Source organism: Diceros bicornis, chromosome 25 (genome assembly GCF_020826845.1).
Source record: "Diceros bicornis minor isolate mBicDic1 chromosome 25, mDicBic1.mat.cur, whole genome shotgun sequence".
Taxonomy (NCBI): domain Eukaryota; kingdom Metazoa; phylum Chordata; class Mammalia; order Perissodactyla; family Rhinocerotidae; genus Diceros; species Diceros bicornis.
Window position 1 is genome coordinate 27,686,185 of NC_080764.1, and position 12,525 is coordinate 27,698,709.

The window sequence follows — 12,525 nt, forward strand, 5'->3', positions numbered from 1 at the left end:
GAAAAAGAAAGAAGAAACCTAAAACAAGAAGTAGAAAAAGAAAAATGACAGTGTCAAGATGGCGGCATAGGCAGACTCTGAACTCATCTCCTCCCACGGACACAACAAATTTATAGCTACTCTTGGAGCAATTACCCCTGAGAGAGAACTGAAAACTGAATAAAAAGAACCCCCACATAAAGGGACAGTGCTGACCAAGGTGGAAGAGGCAGAAATTCCTTTCTGGAGAGAAAAAAGTTATCTTTGAGCCACAGCACTTCACAGCTGGTTAGGAGCAATCCTAAGGCACGAAGCCTTCGCTGGAGGAGTGGAGGATATGAATGGGGGAGCGTTACCACAATAAGCAGCTGTTGGACTCAGCACAACTGAGACAAGTGTCATAATATCTGATTTTGCTGGCTATTAACTACAATGGGGAATACCCCCAGAAAAGCTATCGGACGTAAGGGGAAAAAAGCCAGCTCTTAAAGGGCCTACCCACAAATTCACCCATTGTGGAAAGCAACCTAAAATCACAAGAAAGAAAGGTGCCCAGTACTTTGGTGAAAAGAGACTCACTTGATAGGCTCTGGGTGCATCTTGGTGAGAGGTGAGACCTCCCCAGGGACTGAAACATTGGTGGCAGCCACTTTTGTGACCTAGTACGGGCATGCTGACCCAGATGCTGGCAGATGCCATTGGAGTTCTTTCCCTAGCTTGTTAGCCCAGAGTCTGCCCCACCCACTACAGGATCAATTTAACCTAGCTCAGCCAGGGCACACAGCCCACCCTAGGGACTGGCCCCACCCAATAGCAAGCCTTTGGGCAGCTGGTGGGCCTCCATAGGCGGGATGCCTAGAACCTCTGCAGCCCGGCACGTGGTTCCACCTCTGCAGGGAAGGGCATGCGCAAGGGGTGGGCCTGCATTAGTGCAGTGTGTGGGGCCTCTGCAGTGGGGCGACTGGATCTGCTTCAGTGGGTCAGGGTGTGTGCACAAGGCAGGACTGTGTGTTGATGGGGGGTGTAGCCCTGTGGGCGGAGGGGTTTTTCAACTGCAGCTGACTTGTGCTTCTCAAACAGCCACATAAGGAATCCGCCCCACCTTCCAAAGCCTGAAACAATTGGGTGCTCCCATGCCTGGGGCTGGCCCCACCCAGCTGCACTACTGAGAGCTGACAGCAGCCTTGCAGGCTGGAGGCCTATAGCATTTGTAAGCCCCTGAGCCTAGCAACCAGCCATGCCAGGGGCCTACTCACTTAACAGAAAAACTGCAACAGGAATGTGCTATTAGATCTTGTAGCCAACTGTGCTGGGGCTCCCCCTGCCCAGTAAAGTGACTGAAGAGTCCATAGCAGCCACACACAGCTGAGCATTACCACCTGCCAGCCAGGAGGACAGTCTAGCCTCCTCGGGCACTTGCAGGAAGAGCAACCCTGCCACAACAGAAGGACACACGTAGCCCACACAGGGGACACTCCTGGAACATTTGGGACTGGTGACGAGAGGGAAGCACACTGCTGGACCTTACAAGGCATCTCTTAACATAAGGCCACCTCTCCAAGATCAGGAGACATAGCTAACCTACGAAATATATAGATATAAGTACAGAGAAAGAGGCAAAATGAGGAGACAAAGGACTATGTCCCAAGTAAGGGAACAGGACAAAACCCTAGAAAAAGAACTAAAGGAAACAGAGATATACAATCTATCTGACAAAGAGTACAAACTAAGTCATAAGGATGCTCACTGATCTTTGGAGAAGAATGGATGAACTCAGTGAGAACTTCAACAAAGAATTGGAAAATATACAAAAGAACCAAATCAGAAATGAAGAATATAATACTGGAAATGAAAAATTCACTAGAGGGGCTCAGTAGCAGAGTAGATACAGAAGAACAGATCAGTGAGCTGGATGAAAGACTAGAAGAAATCACCCAAGCTGAACAGATAAAAAAGAATTAAAAAGAATGAGGACAGTCTAACGGACCTCTGGGACAACATCAAGTGCGCTAACGTTCGTATTATAGGTGGAGGAGGAGAGAGACGGACGAGAGAGAGACAAAGAGGCAGAGAATCTATTTGAAGAAATAATAGCTGAAAACGTTCTTAACCTAAGGAAGGAAGCAGACATCCAGGTACACGAAGCACAGAGAGCACCAAACAAGATAAATCCAAAGAGGCCCACACCAAGACACATTATAATTAAAATGTCAAGAATTAAAGAGAGAATCCTAAAAGCCGCAAGAGAAAGGCAGCAAGTTACATACAAAGGAAACCCCATAAGGCTATCAGCTGACTTCTCAGCAGAAACCTTATAGGCTAGAAGGGAGTGGCACAATACATTTAAAGTGCTGAAAGGAAAAAACATACAGCTGAGAATAACTCTACCTGGCAAGGTTAACATTCAGAATGGAAGGAGAGATAAAGAGTTTGCCTGACAAGCAAAGACTAAAGGAGTTTATCACCAAGAAACCAGCCTTACAAGAAATGCTAAAGGAACTTAAGTGGAAAATAGAAGACCACAAATAGGAACAAGAAAATTACCCAAAAAAAGAAAAAGGCAATAAAATCACTGGTAAAGGCAAACATATAGTAAAGGTAACAGGTCAACCATCTATGAAGCTAATATGAAGGTCAAAAGACAAAAGTACTAAAATTATCTATTTCCGTGATAAGAGGGTAATGGATACACACGCCCAAAAAGATATGATGTCATAAACATAAAATGTGGGAGTAGAGGAGTAAGACAGTAGACCTCTTAGCAAGTGGTCATACTTAAGAGACCATCAACTTAATATAGATTGTTATGTATGTAGGTTATTATATATGAACCTCATGGTAATCAGAAACCAGAAACCTATAATGAATACAAAAAACTTAAAAGAAAGGAACCCAAACATAACATTAGAGAAAGCCATCAAACCACAAGGGAAGAGAGCAAGAGAAGAAGAACAGAGAAGAAATACCAAAACACCCAGAAAGAAAGTAACAAAATGGCAATACGTACATTCTTATCAATATCTACTTTAAATGTCAATGAACTAAATGCTCAAATCAAAAGGCATAGTGTGGCCGATTGGATAAAAAACAAGACCCATATATATGTTGCATACAAGAGACATACTTCAGACCTGAAGACACTCACAAATTGAAAGTGAAGGGATGGAAAAAGATACTCCATGCAAGTGGCAATGAAAAGAAAGATGGGGTAACAATACTTATATCAGACAAAATAGACTTGAAAACAAAAACAGTGACGAGACAAAGAAGGGCACTACATAATAATAAAAGGAACAATCTCACAAGAGGATATAACTGTATCCTCTTTTTTTTTTTTCTAGCGATCACTTTTTTTTTTTTTTTTTTGGTGAGGAAGATCAGCCCTGAGCTAACATCCGTGCTAATCCTCCTCTTTTTGCTGAGGAAGACCGGCTCTGAGCTAACATCTATTGCCAGTCCTCCTCCTTTTTTTCCCCAAAGCCCCAGTAGATAGTTGTATGTCATAGTTGCACATCCTTCTAGTTGCTGTATGTGGGATGCGGCCTCAGCATGGCCGGAGAAGCGGTGCGACGGTGCGCACCCGGGATCCGAACCCGGGCCGCCAGTAGCGGAGCACACGCACTTAACCGCTAAGCCACGGGGCCAGCCCCTCCTCTTCTATAATTATATTACTATATAATTGTAAATGTCTGTGCACCCAACATAGGAGCTCCTGAATGTATAAGGCAATTATTAACAGACATAGAAGGAGAAATAGACAGCAGCTCAATAATAGTAGGGGACTTGAACACTACTTACACTAATGGATAGATTATCCAAACAGAAGATCAATAAGGAAATATTGGACTTAAATGACACATTAGACCAGATGGACTTAGTAGATATAATATAGAATATTCTATCCAAAAACTGCAGAATACACATTCTTTTCAAATGCACATGGAACATTCTCTAGGGAAGATCACATATTAGGCCACAAAACAAATCTCAATAAATTTAAGAAGAAACAGGAAGAAAATCGGAAAAGCCACAAAGCCACAAATCTCTTGTGGAGATTAAACAAGATGCTACTGAACATTGATTGGATCAATGATGAAATCAAAGGAGAAATCAAAGAATACCTGGAGACAAATGAAAATGAAAATACGACATGCTAAAATTTATAGGATATGGCAAAAGCGGTTCTAAGAGGGAAGTTTATAGCAATACAGGCCTACCTCAACCAGCAAAAAAAATCTCAAATAAACAATCTAACAGTGCACCTAAAGGGATTGGAAAAAGAAGAACAAACAAAGCCTAACTCAGTAGAAGGAAGGAAATATTAAAAATCAGAGCAGAAATAAACAAAAGAGAGACTGAAAAATAAGAGGAAAAAAATCAATGGAACTAAGAGCTGGTACTTTGAAAAGATACACAAAAATGACAAACCTTTAGCTAGACTCACCAAGAAAAAAAGAGAGAAGGCTCAAATAAATAAAATCAGAAATGAAAGAGGAGAAATTACAACAGACACCTCAGAAATACAAAAGGTTATAAGAGAGTACTACAAAAAGCTATATGCCAACAAATTGGATAGTCTAGAAGAAATGGATAAATTCCTAGAATCATACAACCTTCCAAAACTGAATCATGAAGAAATAGAGAATTTGACTAGACTGATCGCCAGGAAGGAGATCAAAGCAGTAATCAAAAATCTCCCAAAAACTAAAAGTCCAGGACCAGACAGCTTCCCTGGTGAATTCTACCAAGCATTCAAGGACTTAATACCTATTTTTCTCAAACTCTTCCAAAAAATTGAAGAGGAGGGGAAGCTTCCTAACTTGTTCTACAAAGCCAACATTACTCTGATACCAAAACCAGACAAAGAGAACACAAAAGAAGAAAATTATAGGCCAACATCAGTGATAAACATGAATGTAAAAATCCTCAACAAAATACTAACAAATCACATACAATAATACATTAAAAAGGTCATACACCATGATCAAGTGGGATTTATTCCAGGGATGCAAGGATGGTTCAACAGCTGCAAATCAATCAATGTAATACACCACATTAACAAAATGAAGAATAAAAATCGCATGATCATCTCAATCGATATGGAGAGAGCATTTGACAAGATACAGCATCTATTTATGATAAAAACTCTGAATAAAATGGATATAGAAGGAAAGTACCTCAACATAATAAAGGCCATATATGACAAATCCACAGCTAATAACATTCTCAGTGGAGAAAAACTGAAAGCTATCCCTCTAAGAACAGGAACCAGACAAGGATGCCCACTTTCACCACTTTTATTTTGCATAGCATTGGAAGTCCTAGCCAGAGCAATCAGTCAAGAAAAAGAAATAGAAGGGATCCGAATTGGAAAGGAAGACGTGAAACTGTCACAATTTGTAGATGATATGATTTTATATAGAGAAACCCCTAAAGAATCCACCAAAAACCTTTTAGAAATAGTAAATGAATACACTAAAGTTGCAGGATACAAAATCAACATACAAAAATCAGTTGTGGTTCTATACACTAACAATGAAGTAGTAGAAAGAGAAATTAAGAATACAATCTCATTTACAATTGCAGCAAAAATAATAAAATACCTTGGAATAAACTTAACAAAAGAGGTGAAAGACCTGTACAGTGAAAACTATAAAACATTGTTGAAAGAAATAAAAGAAGACACAAAGAAATGGAAAGATATTTCATGCTCTTGGATTGGAAGAATTAACATGGTTAAAATGTACATACTTCCTAAAGCAATCTATAGATTCAATGCAATCCCTATCAAAGTTCCAGTGACGTTTTTCACAGAAATAGAATAAACAATTCTAAAATTTATATGGAACAACAAAAGACCTCGAATAGCCAAAGGAATCCTGAGAAAAAAAGAACAAAGCTGGAATTATCACACTCCCTGATTTCAAAATATACTACCAAGCTATAGTAATCAAAACAGCATGGTACTGGCAGAAAAACAGATACACAGATCAATAGAGCAGAATCGAGAGCCCAGAAATAAACCCACACATTTTTGGACAGCTAATTTTCGACGAGGGAGCCAAGAACATACAATGGAGAAAGGAGAGTCTCTTCAATAAATGGTGTTGGGAAAACTGGACAGCCACATGCAAAAGAATGAAATAGACCATTATCTTACATCATACACAAAAATGAACTCGAAATGGATTAAAGACTTGAATGTAAGACCTGAAACCATGAAACTTCTGGAGGAAAATATGTGCAGTATGCTCTTTGACATCGGTCTTAGTATATTTTCAAGTACCATGTTTGACTGGGCAAGGGAAACAATAGAAAAAATAAACAAATGAGACTATATCAAACTAAAAAGCTTCTGCACAACTAAGAGAACCATCAACAAAACAAAAAGACAGCCTAACAATTGGGAGAAGATATTTGCAACCCATATATCTGACAAGGGGTTAATATCCGAAATATATAAAGAACTCATACATCTCAAAAACAAAAAAATTAACAACTCAATTAAAAAATGGGCAAAATATCTGAACAGACATTTTTCCAAAGAAGATATACAGATGGCCAACAGGCACATGAAAAGATATTCAACGTCACTAATTATCAGAGAAATACGAATCAAAACTACAATGAGATATCACCTCATGCCCATCAGACTGGCTATAGTTAACAAGACAAGAAATAACAAGTGTTGGAGAGGATGTGGAGAAAAGGGAACTCACATACACTGCTGGTGGGAGTGCAAACTGGTGCAGCCACTATGGAAAACAGTATGGAGGTTCCTCAAAAAGTTAAGAATAGAACTACCATATGATCCACTTATTCCACTGCTGGGTATTTATCCAAAGAACATGAAAACAAATATGTAAAGATATATGCACCCCTGTGTTCACTGCAGCATTGTTCACAATAGCCAAGACTTGGAAGCAAACTAGGTGCCCATCACGGGATGAATGGATAAAGAAGATGTGGTACATATACACAATTGAAACTACTCATACATAAAAAAGGATAAAATCTGGCATTTTGTGACAACATCGATAGACCTTGAGGGTATTATGGTAAGCAAAATAAGTTAGAGGGAGAAAGTCAAGTGCCAAATGATCTCATTCATAAATAGAAGATAAAACCAACAATAAACAATCACATAGAGATGGAGATTGGATTGGTGGTTAACAGAGGGGAATGGGGGAGAGAGGAGCGTGAAAGGGGTGCTTTGCACATGTGTATGGTGATTGATTGTAATTAGTCTTTGGGTGATGAACATGAGGTAATCTACAAAGAAATCGAAATATAACGATGTACACCGAAAATTTATATAATGGTATAAAGCAGTGTTACTGTAATAAAAAAAAATACGAATTAAAAAAAAAAAAAACTTAAGCCATAACATGTCAGTAGTCATAGTAAATATAAATGGTCTAAATACAGCAGTTAAAAGACAGAGATTTGCTGAGTTGATTTTAAAAAATAGAAGACCCAACTGTATGCTGTCTACAAGAAACTTCAAATATAACAGTATAGGTAGTTAGTAAGTAAAAGGATGGAAAAAGATACATCATGCAAACGTTAATTAAAAGAAGCAGGAGTGGCTTTCAAATAAAGTAATATCAGTAAAGTAGACTTCAGAGTAAAGAAAAATACCAGAAGTAGAGATTATATAATGACAAAAATGTCCATCCACCAAGAAGACATAAGAATACGAAATGTGCATGAACCAAAGAGAGCTGCAAACTATGTGAAGCAAAAACTGATAGAACTAAAAGGAGAAATAGACAAATCCACAATTATTGTTGGATACTTCACACCCCTGTCTCAACAATTGATAGAAGAATTAGAAAATCCGGAAGGATATAGAACTCAAGAAAACCATCAGCCAACAGAATCTCATCAACATTTATAGAACATTCTACTCAACAAGAGCATCTAAACATATTCTTTTCAAGTGACCACTGAACATGATACCAAGGTAGACTGTATCCTGGGTCATAATAAACCTTAACAACCTCATAAAAATTGAAATTACCCAGTAAATTCTCCAACCACTATAGAATCGAACTAGGAATAAATAACAGAAAGGTAGCAGGGAAATCTCCAAACATTTGGAAATGAAATGACGCACTTAAAATAATTCATGAGTTGAATAGGAAATTTCAATGAAAAAATAATTTCAAAAAAATACATTGACCTAAATGAAAATGTAACATATTAAAATATTTGGGACATAGCTAAAGCACTGCTGAGAGGAAAATGTATAGTGCTAAATGTGTTCATTAGAACTAAAAAAGGAAAAGTGTCAAATCAATAATCTAAGCTCCAACGTTAAGAACCTAGAAAAAGATGACCAAAATAAACCCAAAGCAAGCAGAGGGAAGAAAATAAAGAGCAGAAGTCAATGAAATTGAAAAAAGAAAAACAAGAGAGAAAATCAGTGAAACCAAGAGCTGTTTCTTTGAAAAGATTAACAAAATTGACAAACCTCTGGCAAGACTGACAAAAAAAGAGAAAAGACACAAATTTCCTGTGTCAGGAATGAAACAGAGACTATCACTGTAGACCTTGCAGACCTCAAAAGGGTAATAAAGTAATCTAGTGAACAACACTACTTAAATAAATTTGACAAACAGAGATGAAATGGATCAAAAGGCATGTTACTGTAACTCACTCCATGTGAATTAGATAATTTGAGTATCCATATAACTAATTAAGGAAACTGAATTCATAATTTAAAAACTCCCCCCAAAAGAATGGTTTCACTGGAGAATTCTACCAAGTGTTTAAAGAATAATGAAGGGCCGGCCCCATGGCTTAGTGGTTAAGTGCGCGCGCTCCGCTGCTGGTGGCCCGGGTTCGGACCCCGGGCGCGCACCGATGCACTGCTTCTTTGGCCATGCTGAGGCCGCGTCCCACATACAGCAACTAGAAGGATGTGCAACTATGACATACAACTATCTACTGGGGCTTTGCGGGGGCGGGGAAGAATAATGAAAACCAATTTTACACAATGTCTTCCAGAAAATAGAAGAGGAGGGTTATTACCAGTGGGGGAAACTGAGTAAAAGGTATACAGGATCTGTGTGTATTATTCCTTGCAACTGCATGTGAACCTACCATCATCTAAAAATAAACAGTTTAACTTAAAAAAGTAACCAGAAAAAAAAAGATATTTTATACAGAAAAACCAAGCTAAGAGTGACAACGGACCTCTTCTTGGAAATCATATGAGCTCAAAGATAGTAGAGTAATATCTTTCAGTAAATTATTTCAGTAAATACTGAAAGAAAAAAAAAAAAAAACTTAAGCCATTTGATTCCAGAGCCTGTACTCTTAATCATTTCTCTATGCTGCATCATAAAGATAATAAAAACAAAGATAGATGGAGCAAGTAGATATACTGCTGTTTCCTTTTGTGTGCTCTGGGGAATTAGAGCTACCATCCTTTGAAAAGATGATCAGCAACTATTCCTCGTCCCTGATCTGTTTCTGTTCAGTTTTCTTTACTTCAACAGTTTTTTTAAAGTAAAATTGGTTAATACATCATCTTTCCTGTCAAATAATCTTATATTCTAGAAGAGAATAAAGTAAGTGTAGAGGTAACTGTAATACAGGGAGATTTGGATAAATGTCGTAAAAGAGAAATTCAAACAAAGCCTTTTGGAAATTGAGAGAAACAGTTGAGAGTACAACAAATTAAGTGTTTCAAGGAAGATGACATGTGAATCTGATTGAGAGTAGAAGAAAAGAGTAGAGCTGAGGATGTGTCCAAGATCTGTGCCCAGATGACTGGGAAGAGAATGGTGTCATAGCAGGGACTGAAAATAAGCTTCTTGGTTTTGTGATGATTTGCTTGTCTGCTAGGTTCTCTAATGTATCCTTACTACCTAGAACAGTGCCAGGTACATAGTAAGTGCTCAATAAATATTTGTTGCATGAAAGAATAAATGAATAGAGAAATGAGGAGATAGTGATCACCAGTTTCGGTAGGAATGATGTGATAGTGAGCTCTGGTTTAGGAGTTATAAATGTGGGAACTAATCCTGACTTTGCCATTAGCTAGTTCAGTCCATAGCTTCAGCTATCCTGCAGATGCCTCTCAGAACTACTGGAGAAAGCAATAATGTAATAAGTATGCTGGTCAAGAACATTAGCTGTCTGGCCTCATATATGCAACGAAGACTGCGAGAGAAATTGTTATTAAATGAAATTTTGTGTGTAGCGTACTTAGCACTTGATGCTTTGTAAGTACTCAGTAAAAGGCACCATGCTCTGACCCTGAGTTACATGTTAATTCCTGACCTAGGTGAGCCGCCACACCTCAAAATAGCACATTAGAATTGTAGTTGAGTTACCTCATGCAAAAGCTAGATGGTATCTTAAGGATCATCCAGCCCAAGCCCTTTATGTTAACTGATGGCAGAGTGAAAAAGTGACTTGCACAAAGTCACACAGCTAGCTGAAGGAAAGAGAACATGGGGGGGGAAATAGGTAGTCAGGGATGAAATTCTGGGGGTAATGTTTATACATAAAGAGTGGGAGGAAAAATAGGAGAGAGGCACTAATTTGTTGGGCTTTTGAGGGCTTGACTCTGAATTGCACAGCTGCCTTCTAGGATAAATTTTTTTTTTTTTTTTTTGTGAGGAAGATCAGCCCTGAGCTAACATCCATGCCAATCCTCCTCTTTTTGCTGAGGAAGACCAGCCCTGGGCTAACATCTGTTGCCAATCCTCCTCCTTTTTCTCCCCAAAGCCCCAGTAGATAGTTGTATGTCACAGTTGCACATCCTTCTAGTTGCTGTATGTGGGACACGGCCTCAGCATGGCCGGAGAGGCGGTGTGTCGGTGCACGCCCGGGATCCGAACCCAGGCCGCCAGTAGCAGAGCGTGTACACTTAGCCGCTAAGCCACGGGCCTGGCCCATAGGATAAATTTTACTTGCTGGGAGAAAATAGTTGCCTGCTGGATAGCTCTACCTATATTTCCCATTATCATCATTAGTAAAGCGTGTCCAAAACCAAATTGGAATCACGACATGTTAAAACTGAAAAAGATCTTAGAGGGCCTCCGGTCTAACCTCTCATTTTACAGATGAAAACAAAGTCTGCCCTGGGGTGGAGGTCTCACACTTTCCAGATTCATTTAAAGCAATCTGAGCAATCAGTTGTCTCTTGGGCCACTTTTGCCTCAGTTGCAGAGCATTTCTTAAAGTCCTTTTGGCTTCAAGTGAGCCTTCTAAGCTAGTCCTGGCTACAAACAACCCCTGGTGTTGTTTAGAGCAGTGGTGTCTAACTTTTTTTTTTTTTCCGCAACTGAATCTTTTCTTTTTAGTTGAATCATCTGAAGAAACCCCATATGTAAAAAGAGACTAAAATGAGGAGCTGCTCTGGTTAACAACAAAGATTTGGTGGTGGTAGTGGTAGGGAATAGATAGTTGGGGAGATCGGGACAGGGAAAGAAGGAGTTTTACCCTGATTACTTGGCCCACTCATTCCCAGAGCTGTGGGGCCTCTGAAGTGCCTCAGAGGTTAGGAAGCAGTTTGAAACCCACTGACTTGGAGGCCCATGGGATCTGGCAGTGATGGTTAGCATGAATGAGAAGACCGCTGGTGTTCCTGCTCAACAAGTTCCCCAGTGACTTTTCCACATGCCCTAAAGTAATGATTTTGAGTCCTTTCTTGAATTTGAGAATTAGGAACTAGGCCATCATTACAACTAGGGCTTTAATAAACTCTCAGCTATCATTTAAAAACTCTTATCAGTTACATTTATAGTTTACATGGACAAGCAACTTTTTTGTGGATTAAGTTCCTTGGAATAAAGTAATTTTATTAGTATAGCCATAGCCCAAGAATTACTGTCACGTGAGGAAAAGCTTAGTAGTAATCAGCATATTGATCTTGCATAAACAGCTATAATGTTCTGATGAATTTTGAAATACTTGACATGTTTTTAATAATTATTTTTATAGTATAATTTATAATTTTGAATTTTAGTCAGCAACTGACGGAGCCCTGTGTTAGCCACTCCGGGGAGACAGAGGGAAAATGGGACTCGCGTTTGAGTCATGCTGAGTACAGAACGAAGAATGTGACATTTTAGATGGTTCTTTTTTGTTCTTCATTTCGCCACCTGAGCTTTTTTTTTCATATTGTGCAATTTTTAATTTTAATTTTCTGACATGTAAAGCATGTTCATGACTGAAAATTTGAGAATTTAAGGTCGTATGCTTTCTTTTAAATTATTATTAGATTGCAAGACTGGAGAAAGATAAAGAAGAACTACATAACCAGCTGCTTAGTGTTGATCCCACAAGAGACAGCAAACGAATGGAGCAACTTGTTCGAGAAAAAGTCCATTTGTGTCAGAAATTAAAAGGTTTAGAGGCAGAAGTAGCAGAATTAAGAGCTGAAAAAGAGAATTCTGGTGCTCAGGTAGAAAGTGTCCAAAGAATTCAGGTGCGGCAGTTGGCTGAGATGCAGGCTACAGTCAGATCCCTGGAGGTAAGGTTTTAATTGCTTTCCCGGTAGAGCGTTGCATATTTTTTTTTTAAGTG

General features: G+C 38.9%; 1 protein-coding gene across 6 annotated transcripts in view; it reads left to right on the forward strand.

Annotated features, from left to right (window-relative positions):
- The window catches only part of CEP83 (centrosomal protein 83), a 121,152-nt gene that overhangs the window by 64,376 nt on the left and 44,251 nt on the right, over positions 1-12,525 (forward strand). For 4 of the 6 annotated variants that reach the window (XM_058568654.1, XM_058568653.1, XM_058568656.1 and 1 more), the window contains one exon: positions 12,221-12,472. The exons of the other annotated variants lie outside the window; for them this stretch is intronic. In XM_058568654.1, coding sequence (XP_058424637.1) covers positions 12,221-12,472 — 252 coding nt within the window. The remainder of the gene's footprint in view (positions 1-12,220; positions 12,473-12,525) is intronic. 6 annotated transcript variants of the gene reach the window in all.